The 19,135-nt window shown below is 36.1% G+C and overlaps 1 protein-coding gene across 1 annotated transcript in view; it reads left to right on the forward strand.

Annotated features, from left to right (window-relative positions):
- The window catches only part of adgrb3 (adhesion G protein-coupled receptor B3), a gene marked incomplete at its 5' end in the record, with an annotated part of 78,234 nt that overhangs the window by 51,307 nt on the left and 7,792 nt on the right, over positions 1 to 19,135 (forward strand). The window contains 8 exons of the mRNA XM_079439924.1: positions 9,767 to 9,917; positions 12,667 to 12,736; positions 13,090 to 13,156; positions 13,616 to 13,701; positions 15,043 to 15,141; positions 16,534 to 16,705; positions 17,810 to 17,905; positions 18,781 to 18,820. Coding sequence (XP_079296050.1) covers positions 9,767 to 9,917; positions 12,667 to 12,736; positions 13,090 to 13,156; positions 13,616 to 13,701; positions 15,043 to 15,141; positions 16,534 to 16,705; positions 17,810 to 17,905; positions 18,781 to 18,820 — 781 coding nt within the window. The remainder of the gene's footprint in view (positions 1 to 9,766; positions 9,918 to 12,666; positions 12,737 to 13,089; positions 13,157 to 13,615; positions 13,702 to 15,042; positions 15,142 to 16,533; positions 16,706 to 17,809; positions 17,906 to 18,780; positions 18,821 to 19,135) is intronic.

Genomic DNA, 19,135 nt, shown 5'->3' on the forward strand with positions numbered 1-19,135 from the left:
CTTCCCTGAAGACTAAACAGTCTTTCATCATCAAACAGGTTTTTTGGTTGAGCGAAGATGCTGTTCAGTTAGGGAAGCAGGGATTGAGAATTGTCTGTTTTGATGCATTGCATTATTTGCAAGACATTAAATGAAATTTATCCTGTATATGAAGATGATCAGTAGATATGCATCACAGTAAACTTGAAGCAAAAGTCCCTTAGTGTTCACAGTCCAAATGGTTCTGTTATATAACAGTCTCTCTGCAATATCCGGAGCCCACGTGAATCTGAACATTTGGTGCCATTGTGAATGGAACATCTAAAGTTCAGGATCCAGGTAGGGTGAAGGCATTTTAAAGCTCTTTACATGTCTGCAATTAGTTTTAAAAAGGACTAAATGGGCTCCCAGCTAAATGGAAACGCTGAAAATGATGAAAATGATTTTTTTCCCAGCTCACAGTGAGGAGATGGTGTATATAAGTCATTCAAGATGAAATTATAAGATGCAGATCCTGATCAGTGGATCCTAGAGTCAAATTTTCTCACATTCACCATTTCAAATTCAACATCAGAGATGATTGGATATGGGAAATTGCAGAACTTCGGAAGAACAAACGACACTCATTTGCCCTCGTTTGAGTAAACAAGATAAAATAGGTTGATTTCTCACTGCTTACAAGCTTGTCGGGACTAGCACAGCTGGTGGTTTTTGGTTATCATCAGAGGAGGGTTTACACAGAGTGGAACGTTATTCCTACGCTGCCCACACAGATAGGGCTTCTGAGTGAGTCAATGGCGTTGTGGGAATAACACATTATTCAGTCACACAGTCAGACATTTCGGTACAGGCAGTTCAAGGCATGAGCTTTCTCCAATTCTAATTCTAACGAGTGTCCTGGGATGGAAGGAATTGAATTCCCAAGGTTAAAACAAATTAATTTCCTGTTACAATAAATGGATCAAAAAATGACATTGACTGTAGCTTCGTTCCAAAACCTGGTGGGATGATTGACTAGCGTTCCTCTGACTGCAGCTTGAGGGTGTATGAGTTATAAAAACATGCAGTTAGGACAAACATAAAGGCTTTAATTAAGCTGTTTATTGGCTCTAGAAAACATTTTAAAAGGCAAATGATTTGTCTTTTTATAGTAATGTTTCTGGAATCGACACATCGACACCTGCTCATAAAACAGTCCCATACACTGCCATAATTTCCAAAATCTTCATATTTATTTAAACAGCAATGCTTCTTCAGGTATAGGTTGGTTGTAAGTCAGAACATTCCTGTTTAAAAAAATATAAGGATTTTTAAGGAAGTCTTGGCAGCATGCAGGAAAGTGTTCTTTCCATTTTTAATATTTTAGAGACTCAATAATTCTAAAACAATCTGTGAAACAATGAAAACAGAGGTTTAGTTTAAAAGCACTTTTATGAATTTAAAACTGTACAACGAAAAAGTACTCAATAATTAACGTAATGTACAGTACATTACTCATATTAATTATTGAATACTTTTTCTATGCACAGTGTAAAATTCACTATTTTGTATTAATGTTTTTTATGTTCTTTCCACCCATCCACCACATTGGATGAATATCTTCACTAAGCGCATTGCGGTGCCTTGTTCGTGAACACTATATGTGATACTGTCTTTAGAATGTAGCCAAAATTAGACATTTTAGAAGGCAGAATAGTTTTGCTGCCTACATTTTGGAACCGCTTTTGTGTTTGGGAGAATGCCTATAATGCCTTAAGGTTTTGGAACAGAGCTTTGGTGGGTTGCTTGCCATTAAACATGCCATTTACATTGTTTTATTTATTTATTCATTTTTTTGTATTATACTTGCATCTGCTTTGGCTTGTTGAGGTACAATGTATCATTATTGACGTCATAATTCTAAGAACGTACAGCGCAATCTTGATGACAGCAGTGCGGCAGGTCTGGTCTGCCATTAATGGACCATAATTACATCTGGACCTCTGCTCTGTCCACATCTAAGGCATCAGTACAGCATTTTAAATGGTCAGTGCGTCTGTGTTACCATGACAATAAAATGTCATTCTCTAGTGTATCACTGTCTTGCCAGTACTTTTTGCAGCCATTTGCCACGCTCTAAAGCAGCAATTTAGAGTAATTCCTGCTTCATCACGCTGGTAGAGAAGATGTATATATTAGTTTCAGAGGGTGCAGGTTTTCACCTCCAGATTGAGGTCATACATATGACGTGATGGTCATGCGAGGAAGAGCACTCAGCCTGCGGCTTCTCCAAACGCTGAACTGAACTGAAGGCCTGTCAGTGCTGATCATACACACTGCCATCTTCTTCTTTAATTCCACACCACATCATTTTACATTTAGCACGAGGGAGGGTTCAGCATTTCTCCCAAATGACTGCAAATATGCATGTCTATTTGTGAATTGGAAATTAAACGACGTTGACCCGTCCACAACCATCATTATAAGCAAAATCTGTATTATAGAATGATTCTTTTTTTTTGTGGAACAAACGGTTGACATCCTCATTGCATCAAAGATGTAAAGCGTTTCTGCTATCCTCCCACGAAATGATTAAGGCGCTGACAACAGTTTAGTCCCCTGTCAGTAATTCAAAATGTGCTTTTCTTTTTTCTGGTGTGTGGATCTTCATAAGCTTTGACTAATGGCAGCTATGAAAGTAGACATGCTTATGCCTCGTTCTATTGGATTGCGGATTGTTAGTGAATCAAACAGGTTTTTGGACTGAAATACAAGGACATGCAACAAATAGCAAAGAATAGGAACTTTTGATAGATGCTCAATACAAACCTGCTCTTAATAAAGAAGCTTTTTCAGCTGAAATGTAGCACAGATATAGACCGTTAGTCAATATGTTTTTTTGTGCAATAGACCATTTATGAAACCCATGAGAAATTACGATGTGTATTCTGCTAGTGTGTGTTGAGATGAGAGCTGAAGACATAGGTCTGTGCTGTAGTTCTCTTAAGAGAATAAGCTGGACAGACGCAGAGTCTGCGCTTATTCCATTAGCAGGACCTAAAAGTGTCTTATAGGTCTCTAGGATTATTAAATGGTGCTCCGAGACTTCCTCTTATCTCTCGCTGCAAGAAAAGGTGCCATTTAATCCAGTGGTGCGTTGTGAAGTATCCAAGTGCCAGTATGTAGTAGCTGTCAGTGGAAATGAAACGGCAGATTTATATGAACCAGATTTTATTCTCTTTAACTTTTACTTTCAATTTAAAGTTGGTCAAACTTAAAAAATAAGTGTTAAAGGAGACTTTCAGGTATGTCAGGGTTCAATTATCTGAGTGGAGTTTGGATCATTTAATTGAGCTGAGGTTTGGCAACCACAGTATCTATTCTGTCCATCCATCCATATCCCTATCCCATCCTATCCTATCCTATGCAAAGACATGGTGAATCATGAACCAGGAAAGTGCATTAAAAAGTAAATAAGGTACATTTATTTCATATTAACTTTACAGGACAAAAAAAAAAAAAAAAGAAAGCTCTTAAGAAGTGATGGACATTTTTCAGTATCTTTTTGCACCAGACCTCAAAAAGATCCTAATCTTCACCTTCAAGACGAGTCTATAATTTAGTGTCTGTATTTATGTGCAACTTCCTTTTGATCAGTTGCTGACTTGTTTATCTTCTCAAGTACTAAGATGTGAGGATCGCCCGCGGCACCTTTCCCAACACAAACATCAAGGATTTTGATTGGAGAGAACCGATCCGAGCAATGCTTGAACATGATGAAAAGCATTCATAATTTCAAAAGTACTTACCTCGCTGAGGTTTTTTCCTGTGGTATTTTTGTTTTGTAAACGATGACACTAGTAATAGTCAGTGCGGTTAGCAGTGAAGGATACTACAGAAGTAAACTGTGTGTGGTTATTTGTGGTATCTATTCTAAATATTCTCCTAGTGAGTAGAGATTGGTGCAGCCATATTTAATTAATTGTTTAGATGCTAATATTGTAGTGTCGGTGCTTTTATTTTTACCTCACTTGTTGAATAATAGAAAGCAAAATGTTCGTATCTTGGCGAAGCAGCAGCATTTGTCATAAATATTAATGTAGGAAAGGCATTTATGTCAAAACAGAAACAACCCTGCTCAAACAGCTGAAGAGTGCTGTTTGTATCAGGGTAGATGTGAGGAGTATGTAACATTAATTGGTGAGGAGAAAAGCGTTTCCAGCAATAATCTTGACAGAGTGTGAATAAATAGTTGTTAAAATGAGATATTGTGCTACAATTCAAGAATGTAATGAAGGCAGGATCACTGAAATATCCAGACTAGAGAAAAAGGACAATCTGAAGCATATTCTTTTCTGTTGCATAATAAGTCTGGTTTAATTAGCCTGCATATCAGCATCATGTCAATTTGACTCTTAGCTATGCCTTATATCAACACTTCCTTTACGTTGTGCTGATCTGGGAAAGTGCTGAACTATTACAAACATCCACTGATACCAGAGCTTTGGTATCAGTCTGTATCATCTCAGATTTGAGACTGTTCTTTAGAGAAAGCTGTCATATGGCTTCAGAAAGTCTTGAAATATAGCGAGAAATATAGCACATATGTGATTTTTTGTTTTTGTCCTTTGTCACATGGTCACTGTACAGCGGTTGAATAATTTCCTAAAATATTCATAGATTTTTTATTTATTTATTTATTTTTTTATTGTTTTTTAATACTTCATTGGGAGTGCTGTTAGAAAATAAGAGATAAAATAAATGGCTGATGCAACCAGCTCTGCTACCTAAAAGTGATATCGAAAAGTTTAGAAAGCATTTTAATTACTTATTAAATTTTACTACTCAGGAAAATGATCTATGTCAGTAGTGAATTAATTACATAAATGTTTAATTATTTTATTAAGCTGCTCCCTCCTATTATCAGAGGTTTATTCACCTTGGTAAAATCTCATTGGCAGAGGACAATGCAGTGACCTCATATTCCCAGTACATATTTACTTTTAAATGACTTAGATTATGCTATATTATGTTTTTATTATTATTCATGGAATCATTTAATCCCATCTTCAAAGAGAATATTAAAGCTCTCTCGAAGAATCATCTGAAATGAAAGGATTCTGTTGATAAGAAGCTGCGGATCAAATGACTCACCAATCAAATCATTTCGCTTAAAGTCAAGGATTTGAATGCTTCTGACACATCAGCCACTTTGATGATCTGTAGCGATAGCTTTCAATAAAAAACATGCTCTAATTTGTTTTATCTATAACTTCGCCTTGGGGTAAAATGAGTCAGTCTTTTTCATGTTTGAACAGCTGAATGATAAATAATTAATGACAGCTTAATGGGCAAACTGACCTACTGCACTGGCAAACTTATGACACTGGCATCTGTAGATATTATCTGGGGTGGTAGGCTATATTTCCCCCCCAAGCCTGTTAGTTTAGTAGCTTTTTGAGGAACACAGTATTCTATAGTTATCTTCTGACAGCTTGGTCCCTGCACAAAGTGTGAGTGATATGATAGAATGACGTAAACGCATTCCTGTAAACTAAAAACCAAGTGAGCAGCGCCATTTAAAGTATCACCCTTGCTGAAGTGTAAGATGACAAATGCGTAAAGGGAAATGAAATCTTTAGGCACCTCACGATTCGATTAGATTCTGGCAATAAGTATCTGACTCCAAAACAATTGACAGTGCATCTTTGACAGTTACAATAAAGTTAAATCTAATATATATATATATATATATATATATAATTAATTATTTTTATTTCATTTTATTTTTTATTAAAACACATATTGTAAACTCTATATAGTGAACACTGTTAGAAAACATCTTGTAAAATAAGCTATTCCACAATTGTTTTATTTTGCATTTGTGAGTTCCTTTCAATTCATTACATTAATGTTTTAGTTAATTGCATTTTATTGAGGTGTACAGGCATTGAATTGACATAATAGGCACAGAGTTCTCTAGTGTCTTCAAACATGCAGTCTCATAAATTAAAACCCAGCTCTATACATAAATGAATCTCATTAGGCATTCATTGTTTACAGTGATTTAATATTTCTCGTAATTTGCAGCATATTATGAAGGCTTATTTTCATATTTGTTTCAACCTCAAACTGTGTGCACCAGAGAGTCATCGTCCATGTATGAAAATGAACTCGCAAACCTAATAGTTAATAGTTAACCTTGAACCTGGCCTCACGCTCATGTATATGAATCCCAGCAGCGCACACCAGCATAAGCCCTTCGTCATCGACGCGCGCCTCCCTTTACGTCAGCTATGTTGTACTTTACTGTTCTCCTGAACTTCCTCTGTTGCCATGGATATAGACACAGTGGGCTCAATATCTCCCGGCAATTTGCCTTTGTAAAGGGCAGTGTGTACTCAGGATTTCAGCTGAGGCTGTGTGCCACCCCCTCCACTTCCTCTGCTGCCCAGCTCTTCAGGCAAACCCACACGCATACAGATATAGTACATTTGCTACTTAAAGATACAAGTCAAATTCCCACTCAGGTTAGGCGCTTTTGGTGTCATGTGTCTTCAAATACCTTCAAATGTGATCTGAATGCATCTTGTTGCTCTATGTGATGTTATCTACATTCAAAAGAAGTCTCTTATGCTCAACAAGGCTGCATTTAGTCGATCAAAATATACAGTTAAATAGTATTACTGTTTAAAATACATGTTTCTGTTTAATATATTTAAAATGTCATTTATTCCTGTGATGGCTAAGCTGAATCTTCATTAGCCATTACTCCAGTCTTTAGTGTCACATGTAGTATTCTACTGTACATTCGTATTGGCTGCCGCTTGTGCTTGCCCCCTTACCCAGTGGTAATAAACACAGCCTAATCAGTCACGCAAGCTACTTGTTAAGAGTGTCAATTGATACTATATTTATAGTAGTTAAATTATGCTCTGTGTGGCATAAGTGTTTCTTCGTCAGCCATTAGCACTGGCTCATATGGCCGTGAGGTCCTGCGGTGACATGCATGTGCCATGAGCCTCATCACCTCCCTTCTCGTTTGCTAACCAGCTAGCATTAGGCAGGAAATAGAACAAAACACATCCAAAATCTGGAAAGGAAAAAAAGATTGGTATTGCTGCATGTATTTAGCTCTTCATTGATGCTAATGCATCTGAAAATTTGGTGCTAAGATCCAGTTGAAAGTGTCTTCAAGTATCTAACTCTAGTTTAAAGTATCTCCAAACAGTGGAGTATGTTTAGACAATGCTAAGCGTTCATGTAAGTGTGAAAATTTTAGTAGAAGAGCTGTGGCTTTGCAGTAAGCACACACTCACTGAGGCTGCATTTATTTAAACAAAACTACAGTAAAAGCAGTAATATTCTCAAATATTATTATAATTTAAAATAGCTGCTTTTTATTTCTGTGATGGCAAATTAGAATTTTCAGCAGCTATTACTCCAGTCTTCAGTGTCACATGATCCTTCAGAAAACTTAATTCAGAAAACATTTACTGATTGTATGACACAGTGGTGTTGGCAATTTACTTTTTCTTTTTTTACAGCGTTACATAAACCGATGCAACTGTGAAAGTAAAAACTGCCCACAGACAAGTAGGCCATGGTGTCCTTCTAATTCTAGACGTCAAGTAACAGCGAATGCAAAAGGGAACATTGGTCCAGGAGGTCGTCTGGCTTAGACGCACACTGGCTGTGAACTTCAAACTGAGTTTGTCAGACGTGTGCGAGAGCTCATGAAAGCTGCTTTACTGAGGAATTGTGGTTTTATGGCAGCGTGAGAGAGCTCATCAGCATCAGGTGTCCCATCGCATTCTGCCAACTGATCCGTTTTCACAGCATTCTTCCTGGCCGCATCAGGTGGACTGGGAGCAGGTAGAAGCAGGGTCTTCATTACGCCCGTCCAGCTTGTCTCTGGCTCATGTTGGCTATGCTCCCAACTCTTTTCTCTGCCTAGAGCATCCAGGTTCTCCCTCTGTCAGATTCACTTGTCGGTGGCTAGCTGGTGGGAGGATTTGTCTTCAGGTACACCACCCTTGATGTGCTTTACCAAAGATATGTTCCTGTATCAACATTATTGCCTATCAACCAGTCAGATTTTAGGACATTTTGAGACAATTTTACAACATTCCAATCAAGCAATCAGCACCCTTTGACTTTAGGGATGGATGGGAATTTTAAAATTGTGAATTCCAGTGAAGTCATGGAAAATCGTAAAAATCATGAAAATTTCTATAGTGAGTAGAGATTTTCTTAATTATTTCTCTTTTCTAAAATATGGAAATGTGATTGTAAGTCTCATGGAACGCTGTGGTGGAAACCCCGGTTTTAGAAGAGAGGTGTTTTTGTCACATGGTGATCATGGGTGGTGATCATGTGGGTGGTGATGGCGCAGTGGATAAGATACATGCCTTTGGTGTGAGAGACCCGGGTTCGAATCCACTGTGAGACACCAATGTGTCCCTGAGCAAGGGACGCTCTCCAGAGGCGTGCGACCTCTGACATATATAGCAATTGTAAGTCGCTTTGGATAAAAGCGTCAGCTAAATTAATAAATGTGTAAATGTAAATCCCAGTCTTAAAGGATTTGCATGAAACACATTGACTGCCAAATTCAGTGAGAAAGATGGTAATGTTTTGTGGTTTTGGTGCTGAAGGCATCTCTTTGACTGATCACTGTTGGTGACAAAGTGTTGAGGATGTACATATGTTCTAATTGCCAGATTTCCCAGATTTGGAATAAGAAGCATGGGATGTTGGTCGGGGTGGGTTGTATGACACATATCACAGTGTGAATAAATTGATATCATAGGTAGATAGATAGATAGATCTATAAAGATATGTTTATGAAAACCGTAATACTTTTTTCAGGAAACTTTTATGAATAGAAAGTTTCAAAACAACAGCACTTATTTGAAACATAATTCAGTTGAAAAGTCTTGACTGTCAATATAGACCTATTTCAGTGTTTTTTGTGGGCGGAGCCTATCTGGTGGCAGAAAATGACAGTTTCATAGTAGCAGTCTATGGAAGCCATGGAATAAAATAATTAAAAAGGTAGTTCTGAATTTATATTTCCAAAATTCTTGCAATTCTGAGATTATATCTCACAATTCTGATAAGAAAAATCATCTCTCTTTTGCCCTGGGATCAGAATCATGAGTTTATATCCCACATTTCTGGATTTATTTCCAAAATTGATGCTATAAAAGTAGCAGGTTTCATCTGTAGTCTGTCTGTTTAGACGTCTGCATTTAGTTTCAGTACTCTATAAAAATGATTTGCATTCCGATTCTGACATCCAAAAGCACAATAAAACATTTTTGATCTTATTCCATGGATTCTTGATGACCCCATTATTTTCTTTTTATGTTTAAAACTAAATGAAGTCAAATTTGTAATCCATACCCACACAAGCACATTTGCACAACACAGTACATACCATCAAAGCTCCCAGCCCTAAACGATGGCCTAGACGAGCCTGGAGCAAAACATGTTCTCTGTCTGTGACTTTGTTTGTTTTTCAGTCACAAGCTTTTCATGACACCTTATATGAAAATCAAAGGGAGTAGATGCAATAAGTGATCCATTATTTTGTTTTCAATGTTGAGGGTTTCAGTGAGTTTCACATTTCTTTCTTGTGACTTTAATTAATTTTAATGAGTGAATTGAGTACTTTTCACCCAAACTCTGGCTCAGTCAATGCAAAATTCGATTGACAGTCCAAAAACCCTCAATTAGACTTGACTTGAATGAAGTGTTTTATCAGTTCCTCTTCTTTCTCTCTCTCTCTCTGTTAAATGGACAGGGCATATGCACAATGACAACTGCATTTCTGCACTTCTTTTTCCTGGCGTCCTTCTGCTGGGTCTTGACAGAAGCTTGGCAGTCCTATATGGCTGTGACAGGGAAAGTTCGGACCAGGCTCATCCGGAAACGCTTCCTCTGTCTGGGATGGGGTAAGTACTTGGATCTCCACAACAATCTCTACATCTCTCCCTCTTTCTTTCTTTCTCCCAGTCTCTGTTTCATTCAATCAATCATCATCATGCAGCTGGTATTTACTTCTCAAATGTGGACGATATGAGTGGGTAATTTTTGAATATCATCTCGTATGTTCCATACCTCCCCAGGGTTTCTTATACAGGACCACTTTACGCACACATCAAATTGATTACAGAAGAGCTAACACTCATCCCTTCAGTTACCTAGCAACAAACAAGGCTCTCTTTTTCCATCATTGCACATTTTGCTGTGTGCAGAGGAAGAAGACAAGACAGAAGAAGATAGACAAAGACAGATATGTGAACCGTTTATTAGTTTGGCTATTCTGATACACACTGATGGTGGATTAATTCAATTATTGGTATCCATGAAATGTTTCTTGTGAACGTCAGTGCATGGCGGTTGTTTTAAACCAGACTCACATTTTAGATTTATATGGCTATACGCCGATCATAAGTGGTTTGTGTTCAGTATCTCGGAGCATAATGGCAGTGGAATTCATAAAGTGATGTCTGCTATCAAACTGACTTGTTGCTCCTGCTTTTGTATCAGTCCGTGACTCCATTGCCATAACAACGGTTGCTAAGCAGTGAGTAGACCAGACAAAAAGAATAAATTAAGGATGCCAGCAGCCACCTTCCAGATCATTATACCGTTGTTAATGTCTACCTCTGGCATGACATGACACAAAAATTATATAAAAATAAATAAAAAATTATATTATATATCATATTTGTTTTTATATGTAACTATTAAGTATATATTATATAATAATTAAGTGTATATATATATATATATATATATATATATATATATATGGTTATATTATATATAGTAATATTATTAGAATGTCAAATGTAACAATTTTATATAATTAAATGTATATTTAAATGTGTGTGTGTGTGTGTGTGTGTGTGTGTATGATTAATATTGCACATATATTTAACTGTATATAATTATATATAAATAAATGTGTATGTGTGTGTGTATGTGTGTATAATATATATATAGAATGTATTCAATTAAATGATATAAAATAAAATGTACACTTTCCAGCAATTTATACTTGACATTAAATAACATTAAATAAAATAAGATAAATTCAAAATAACTGCTGTTCTTTTAAACTTTCTTTCATCAAAGAATCCTGAAAAAAATCACAGTTTCTCCAAAAATATTAAGCAGCACAACTGACACTTCTTTCAAAACATATTTTACCTCTAATATTTATACTCTGGATGCTTTATATAGTAAACAACCATGCAGTAATATCTTTTTTGGTTAATTCAGTGGTCTATTAAAAACTTAACAAAGTATTTCATCAACTCTCATGTGTTTTCTCTTTTTGTTTAGAAGTAAATTATGTCTCAGATAAATAGTATCTCGGTGTACAAGTACTAATCTAAAACATCTGTTAAGGATCAAAAACCAACAGCTGGTCTCCTTAATTGCATGACCCCTAGTCAGGTCATAGGATCACGAGGCACGTCGATCTCGCTATCTGCCAGGCTATGCTGTGTTTGTTCAGCTGAACTATAAATCCACAGGTATAATTTGTATCTGTAAGGGAACAAGCATATCATCATGGACAGTTTCCAGGTCAAATTCATTAATCCTTCTCAGATACTCACTCTTTTGTCATCCATCTGGAGACTAATGTTACTTTTGAGGGAGGAACAGCGGTGCAGTGTGCACTGCAATGTGCTTTCCAATTGGTCGATGATGAAACTACTGGGTGGCTAGGGGCGGAGTTTCGTTTAGACTCAGCACGGGGAGGGGGGCCCGCAGGAGCCCTCACTGGTTCTTCAGACAAGCTGATTGCATCAATAAATTGAGCCACCAGCGAGAGAGGGACGGTGTTAATATTCAGATCACGGGACAGTGGTAGGAGCAGAAAGAGCCCTTTCATAATGGCAGTCCTGCTCAAGACTAGCAAAGATGAGAGACGGAGAAATAGAGAGAGAGGATTAGAAAGACAGCAGATATGATATTATACTTCAGCTCAAGACCTGTTTGATTGTTTCAGCCTCTCTGTTCAAAAGCAGTTGTGCTAATTGCATTTCACATGCTGGGTTTAGTGCAAAACTTCAGTCATTCTTATTAGATTGTTTACCTGTTCTCACGTCACACACAATTTAGAAGTTATATAATTTCTTGAAAACCTGATGTGCTTCTGAAGATCTGCAGTGGTGTTTGTTAAGGCAAGCAGCACATACTGTTGCTCAAGCTTAGGGTTATTGATAAAACATATACAGTATGTAAAACAAATCAACTGTTAAACACTGTTAAATTTAATCTTTAGCAAATAACAAATACATACATTTCATACTGTACAGTTATATTATTGTGATGCCACTTGTAGCATTTTTTATATTTTTCAAAAGTAAATTTTAAATATTTAATATATATTTTTAAAATAACACAATTAAGTTAGGAAATTAAATAAAAAGTTAAAAAAATATATATTTTATTTATACAAAATTATATGGAATTTTAATGTCAGCCATTTATCACTTTTCAAAGGAAAAAAAATCCCACTTCAGCGCTGCAGTGGCTGGTTTTGCATGGATAAGCACCACTTGCATTAGTTTCTTTTCATTCTTAGCCTACTGTTGATGCCACTGTACATGTGCCGTGAAAGTCTCCAGGCCTGGAGGATTACCCAGTATGTGGCCTTTAATCATTTCTGTGTCTCTTTTGAAGGATTACCTGCTTTGGTGGTCGCTATCTCAATGGGATTCACAAAAGCAAAAGGATACGGGACACCTCAATAGTAAGACAACCTATTTTTTCTTCTGTGTTCCTCATGTTTACCCAGAAAACTTCAGACCCCACATGAAGATCTTTTCATTAAAACAGTAGTGTGAAGTTGTGAGTCAGAGCCTAGAGACTGCAACAGTCCCACCTAGTTCTCCTGAGGATACCTGGATATAAACAGTGTTTTAAGATCTCTTTAGAGTTTTTGTTCCATACTAAAAGTCTCTCATGTAGAACCATGGCATATGGCTCCAGATCCCCAGACACTCAAGGACGATACGACTGTGTACTGCCATGCCCCATTAAGTTGATGCCAGATGTTAAATTTTATGCAAGATTTGCTAATATTTGGGGTTTTTGTGTTTGCAGCTGTTGGCTATCTCTGGAAGGTGGTCTTCTCTATGCATTTGTGGGACCTGCTGCTGCAGTTGTGCTGGTAATTTTACACTTTGTTTATTTACAGTCATTTACCAGTCTTAACTACACACACCAGTGCCTTTTATAATGTTTTATGTCATTTACTGGACTAGTCTGCCATGCCAACATTGAAATTGAAAATTGCCTCACTCCATCGTGGTACGGTTTGAAGATTGTGACCCCTGTCATTTATATGCATCATTAAGCAGTTTGTCTCTAGACTGAATTAAGATGTAATGGTGGCACAGACTCACACTACCATGCATCTACACAATGCAAAACAGTACATTTAGATCTATGTGGTTGCATTTTTAAGTCTAGCTTGAAGGTAGTTGTAAAATTCTCAAGTGCACTGGAGAAGACATTTTTACTTTTAGTCATTACTGTGGACAGTGCTTGAGCTGTATTGTTACTTTACTGCAGTTTGATGAGATCAGGCCCTGACTGTGTTACTGTGTGTGTGTGTGTGTGGTTACAGGTTAACATGGTGATTGGTATTCTAGTGTTTAATAAACTGGTTTCGAGAGATGGGATCCTGGATAAGAAATTAAAACACAGAGCAGGGTAAGTGCTAATTCGCTACATCACACAAACACATGTATAGGAAAAATGTCAAATTCAAGTTCTGTCCTGAAATCTATATCTTGATTTCACAAGATGCTTATGTGTCCTGACAATTTACTAAAAATGTAATTATGTTCTACTAGTTCTGTTATCTACTGCTTCTGGTGTCATTTGTTGTCAAGAATGAAACCTGTTAGAAATTAGATGTTAGTTGGCTGATACTTTCATTCTAAAATGTCTTTTATCAAATCAGATGGTAATGTGTCTTGTTGACAGTTTGGACAGCTTGCAGTAACTTTTTGCTGATTTCTGTCTTCCTGTCAGTTAGCAAGATAGCTAAGGTGAAGAAATTACGTAATGAAAAGAAGAAACCTACACTACCATTCAAAAGTTTGGGATCTCTGGATTTTTTTAATAATTCAGCAAGGATGCATTAAATGTATCAAAGGTGACAGTAAATACATTTACAATTTTACAAAAAGATTTCTGTTTCAAATAAATCCTGTTCTGTTTTTCTTTCTATTCATCAAAGAATCCTGAAAAAAAAAAAAATTCTGTTTCTGCAAAAACATTAACCCGCACAACTGTTTTCAACTGTTTCTTGAGACACTAAAAATTCAGATTTCCCATTCCAAAAATAATTTTACAAAATATTAAAATAGAAAACATTGGTATATATTTCTCATATATTACAGTGAATAATATTTCACAGTATTGCTGTTTTTGCTTTTTTGATCAAATAATTTGGGTGAGCATGAGACTTCTTTGAAAAATATTTAAAAACTTCAATCCCACAGTTTTGAACTGTAGTGTATTACATCACATAAAAATTCAAGATGTTTTGCTAATAAACACCTGTTCACCGTAACCTAATAAAACTTCTATTTGCCCAATATTTGTGTGTGCTACATATGTTTTATGCTCATATTGTGTTGTTTTCCTAGCATCATCCTAACACCAAACTGTATTGAGTCAACTGTGAGATTCACACTAAACTGCTTTAAAAGATTGTTGACAGTAGGCTGTGGACCTCATTAGGTTTGGGAACAGAGCTAAACTGTCATCTGAGTATTTCAAATCTGCAGTAACAGGTAGCCTTGCCTCAAATTTGCACCATTAGTTGAGCCAATAGAGATATTTCCAGCCCAGTCCGGCTGCTCAAACAAACAGATTACAATTCTGGTGCTACTAAAGGTGCAGAAATTACATACATCATCTTTGATGAAGTCCACAAAGGGCCATATCTCCCAGAGAAACATCCACCACCTCTGCTTTGGTACAATCAGACCACCATGTAAATACATTTCCTTTGTGTTGTCTGGTTATTTGGCTGTTCTGCAGGCAGATGAGCGAGCCCCATACAGGATTAACTTTAAAATGTGCCAAATGTGGCGTCGTCTCAACTACTGCTTTATCAGCAACAACGGCCAGCAACGCCATGTAAGTGCCCACCGATGCCTCAGCAAATCGATTATGCTGATTAAGCTGCATGCAAGAGTGTGCGTGTGACTTTATGCTTGTGTGTCCTTCCCCTTGCCTCGGGAAGGAGATTTGTGGAGGTGTTAAATGAAGCTGGCTCTTGTTCTTTGTCTGTGAAATGTCGACGCTCTATTGGAACAATGCATTGGTTGTTGTGTGCTCCTGGACTCATTTATGTGCTGATGGCAATTTAGGACAATTTGGGCATGTGCATGCTTTCATCTGGAATGAAACTGGCAAACAAATGACATCTATCTCCTCTTCAGTGTATGTGTTCTACAGAGCTCAACAGTGGACTTCTGTCATTTAAAAATCCCCATCATTTTCTCCATAGAGAAAGTGATATTTTACAATAGCATAAAAAACCTTTCTTGACAGACCTAAGATGAGATCTGAAGTTAAGCAATGCCACAAGTTATTTATTTTTAACATATAAGCATTGTAGCCTCCCTCAAACTAGCATCTAAATATTCACATAGTGTTTAAATATTTTTTATTATTATTATTGCAAAAATATATAATAATAATAAACACATTTTCAGTATTCAGTGACTAGTATATTTGATTATTTATATATTTTACTATTGCAAAAAATGTAGTACTAGTATTAATAACCATTATAATAATAAACATTTTGATTATTGTAACTGCAATAAAATATAATATTAATAATAAATAATAAACATATTTTATACCGTTAGTAGTAATAATAATAAAACACATCTTAATTATTAAATTTGCAATAAAATGTAATAATATTAATGATAAATAATAAACATTATATTTTATACTTGTAGTCAATGATAGATTTTTGGTTGATTATTGATTTTATTATTATTGCTGAAATAATAATCTCAGAAAAAAGTCTATTTTATATATTTTATTGTTGCAAAAAAAATATCGTAGTAGTAATAGTAAAAATAATAATAAATGTTGTAATTTTATACCTCTAGTCAATATATTTGAATATTTAGTTTATTTAATTTTTTGCAATTGTATGTAGTAGTAATAATAATACCAATAAACAAACAACCGTATTGTTTTTTATTCCTGTTGTCAGTAACTAGTCATGAGTCATTCATAATGATTTATGGAATGAGTAATTCATTCCCTCATAAGCTAATTTAATTGTCTTTTGTCTTTAATTTTAATTTACTTTCTTGTTATTCAAATCAAAGACTGTAATGTTATGACTCAGAACTAGTTGGTTTGTTCAAGGCTTAGAGCTTTTCATTAAAGTGTGTTTTTTTAATGCCTATGGAGAAAATGAACAGGTAAAAATACTTTTGGGACCAAGAACAAAAATCCATCTCTTTTGTTGTTCAGTCCACCATCTCTTTCTTTCTGTCTCAGGGCCTCCCTGTGGAGTTCCTGTGTTGTCCTTCCTCTATTAGCTCTCACCTGGATGTCTGCAGTGCTGGCCATGACGGACAAACGCTCAATTTTATTCCAGATCCTCTTTGCGGTCTTTGACTCCCTGCAAGGCTTTGTCATAGTCATGGTCCACTGTATCCTCAGAAGAGAGGTAGGGCTGGAACCATTATAATTCCTTACTTTTCTTTTCTTTTACCTCAGCATTTCTTTCAAGGCCCAGTTTATTTTTCTCCTTGTCCAGTTTTATTTTTACTCAGTTTTACTCCAGTTATCATCACTTCCTTACCATCATGCTGTTCCAAATGACTTTCCTGCTTCTGTAAAATACAAAAGAAGGTATTTTTTAACTATACATTTAAAGAAAACCACTTTCAGAAGAGCCAAACGAGCCAGACTCACCCAATCTGCCTGACTGATCCCCAAATGAATCCCTCTTGATCTCTGAAGATACCACTTCCTCTAAAATAACTTTCCTATTGGACTGACATCAGCAAGCCCTCTTATTTTTTTAATCTTTCATTTAGAGATCACATCCACTGGTAGCCATTCTGGTAACAGCCACTTTCTAAGACCAATTAAATCCTGATGAATAAAATCAAATCCCTACATGTTTTTTCCTAGTTTGACAACTTGCTTCACAGAAGTGGGTTGCGAATGTTGCCTTTAAATCGTTGGATGTCCTTCTTTCACCCCCTACAGGAAACAATCTGGCAATTTCAATGAGCGTTAAAAAACAAGGATAAAAGGCATTTGTTGCTACATTTGTTTATTTGGCAGGCTTATTCATTTTTATACACTTTCTTTGGAAAGAAGTTTATTGAATACTTTATTCAGCAAAGATGCATTAAATTGATCAAAAGTGACAGTGAAGACATTTATAATGTTAAAAATATTTCTACTTTAAATAAATGCTGTTCTTTTGAAATATCTATTCATCATAGAATCCTCACAAAAATATTAAGCATAACTGTTTTCAACGTTGACAGCAATCAGAAATGTTTCTTAAGCAGCAAATCAGCATATTAGAATGACTTCTGAAGGATCATGTGACACATTACCATCACAAAAATAACTGGCATTTAAAAATATATTAAAATACAAAACAGTCATTTAAAATTCCTGTTTTTACTGTATTTCTGATTTAAAAAAAAACAGTCCGACCAAAAACGTTCAAATTCTGAAGCAATGTTCTCTACTGTAGTGTTTTTTATAATAGCATATGTTAGTGCTGAGTGACTAAAATTATGGTTCACAGGTTCAAGATGCCTTCAGATGTCGCCTGAGAAACTGTCAAGACCCCATCAGTGCAGACGCAACTGGTACATTTCCCAACGGGCATGCACAGATCATGGTAAGACACTTGCCTCCTGGGACTTCAGTATTCTTACACTGTACAGTGGAATATTCTCTTCTTATAAATTAGCTGAGAAATCATTTGCATCTGTGCTATCAGAATTCTGCTTAAGCATGCTCTGTGATCTCTCACAGTCCTCTTGATGTAATGTGGAATGCTTTTCTTTAGTACGAGTCTTTGTTATACAATGTTATTGCTTATACAGTTATGACAGGATATGGAGATCGATCTGTCTTTGCTTAATTAATACCAGCAAATATTTTATCCATGTCCTTTGGTTTTCCTCTGGCCTTCGCCTTTCTCAGATGGGACACATTTGTTGTATTTCACACTGGTCTTTCTCATCCTTCACTGGCTTGAGGGAGTAATTGCTGTTAAAATGGTTCCAGAGATGTGTGACCCACGCAGAACCACTGGCACATAATGATCACAGTTCTCATTTGTGTTTTGATTTAAAGTTTCTTTACTAGAAGCATTTGACTATAATGAGGCCTCCAATGTGCAGACTGTCTTTGATTCGCTGCTGTTGATGGCTCCTCTATTGTCATATCTGAATAATCCGATTCTATTTATAAGCGGTTTCAACAGATGTCTGTTTTCTCTGTGGGACGTGGTTAGACTGCAGACACAAGCCAGCAAAAGCATACAATTTGAGAAGAATCCCATGACGGCATAGACATGTTAGACTGTATTATATAACTGATGTATTCTTCTGATTTTACATAGTCAATTAGACTATGCTTTTTTTATGTCTGCAACTGTCAAAGTTAAAATGAAGCTTCAGCTTTTATATTTTAGTTCCGTCTAAATTGAACTCCTCTTGCATGTCTAAATTTCACTCTGTCTGCTTTTCTTTTCTTCTTTTTCCACAGACGGATTTTGAGAAAGACGTGGACATTGCATGTCGATCAGGTAAGAAACAGATGGTGCGCTATTAATGTGTTTCCTAATTACTTCTCCTCTCCTGGGCCAAAGTGGCCCAAGGGAATAAACATTCGGGTTGCACATTAGAATCACAGAGTCCCAGTCGCACCAGGCTAATCATCCAGCGGTATAGTAGGATAGATACTAATACGCACAATATCATTGTTGAATCCCCTCTTTTTAGGTTCACAGATTATTAAATTCATAGACTTCATATATTACTCTCATTGTATTAATAATATATCAACTTAATTAAAATATATTTAATGCTGTTAAATTTATTAATCACACTTAACTGGCAAT

The sequence above is a fragment of the Barbus barbus genome (genome assembly GCF_936440315.1).
Source record: "Barbus barbus genome assembly, chromosome: 18".
Classification (NCBI taxonomy): domain Eukaryota; kingdom Metazoa; phylum Chordata; class Actinopteri; order Cypriniformes; family Cyprinidae; genus Barbus; species Barbus barbus.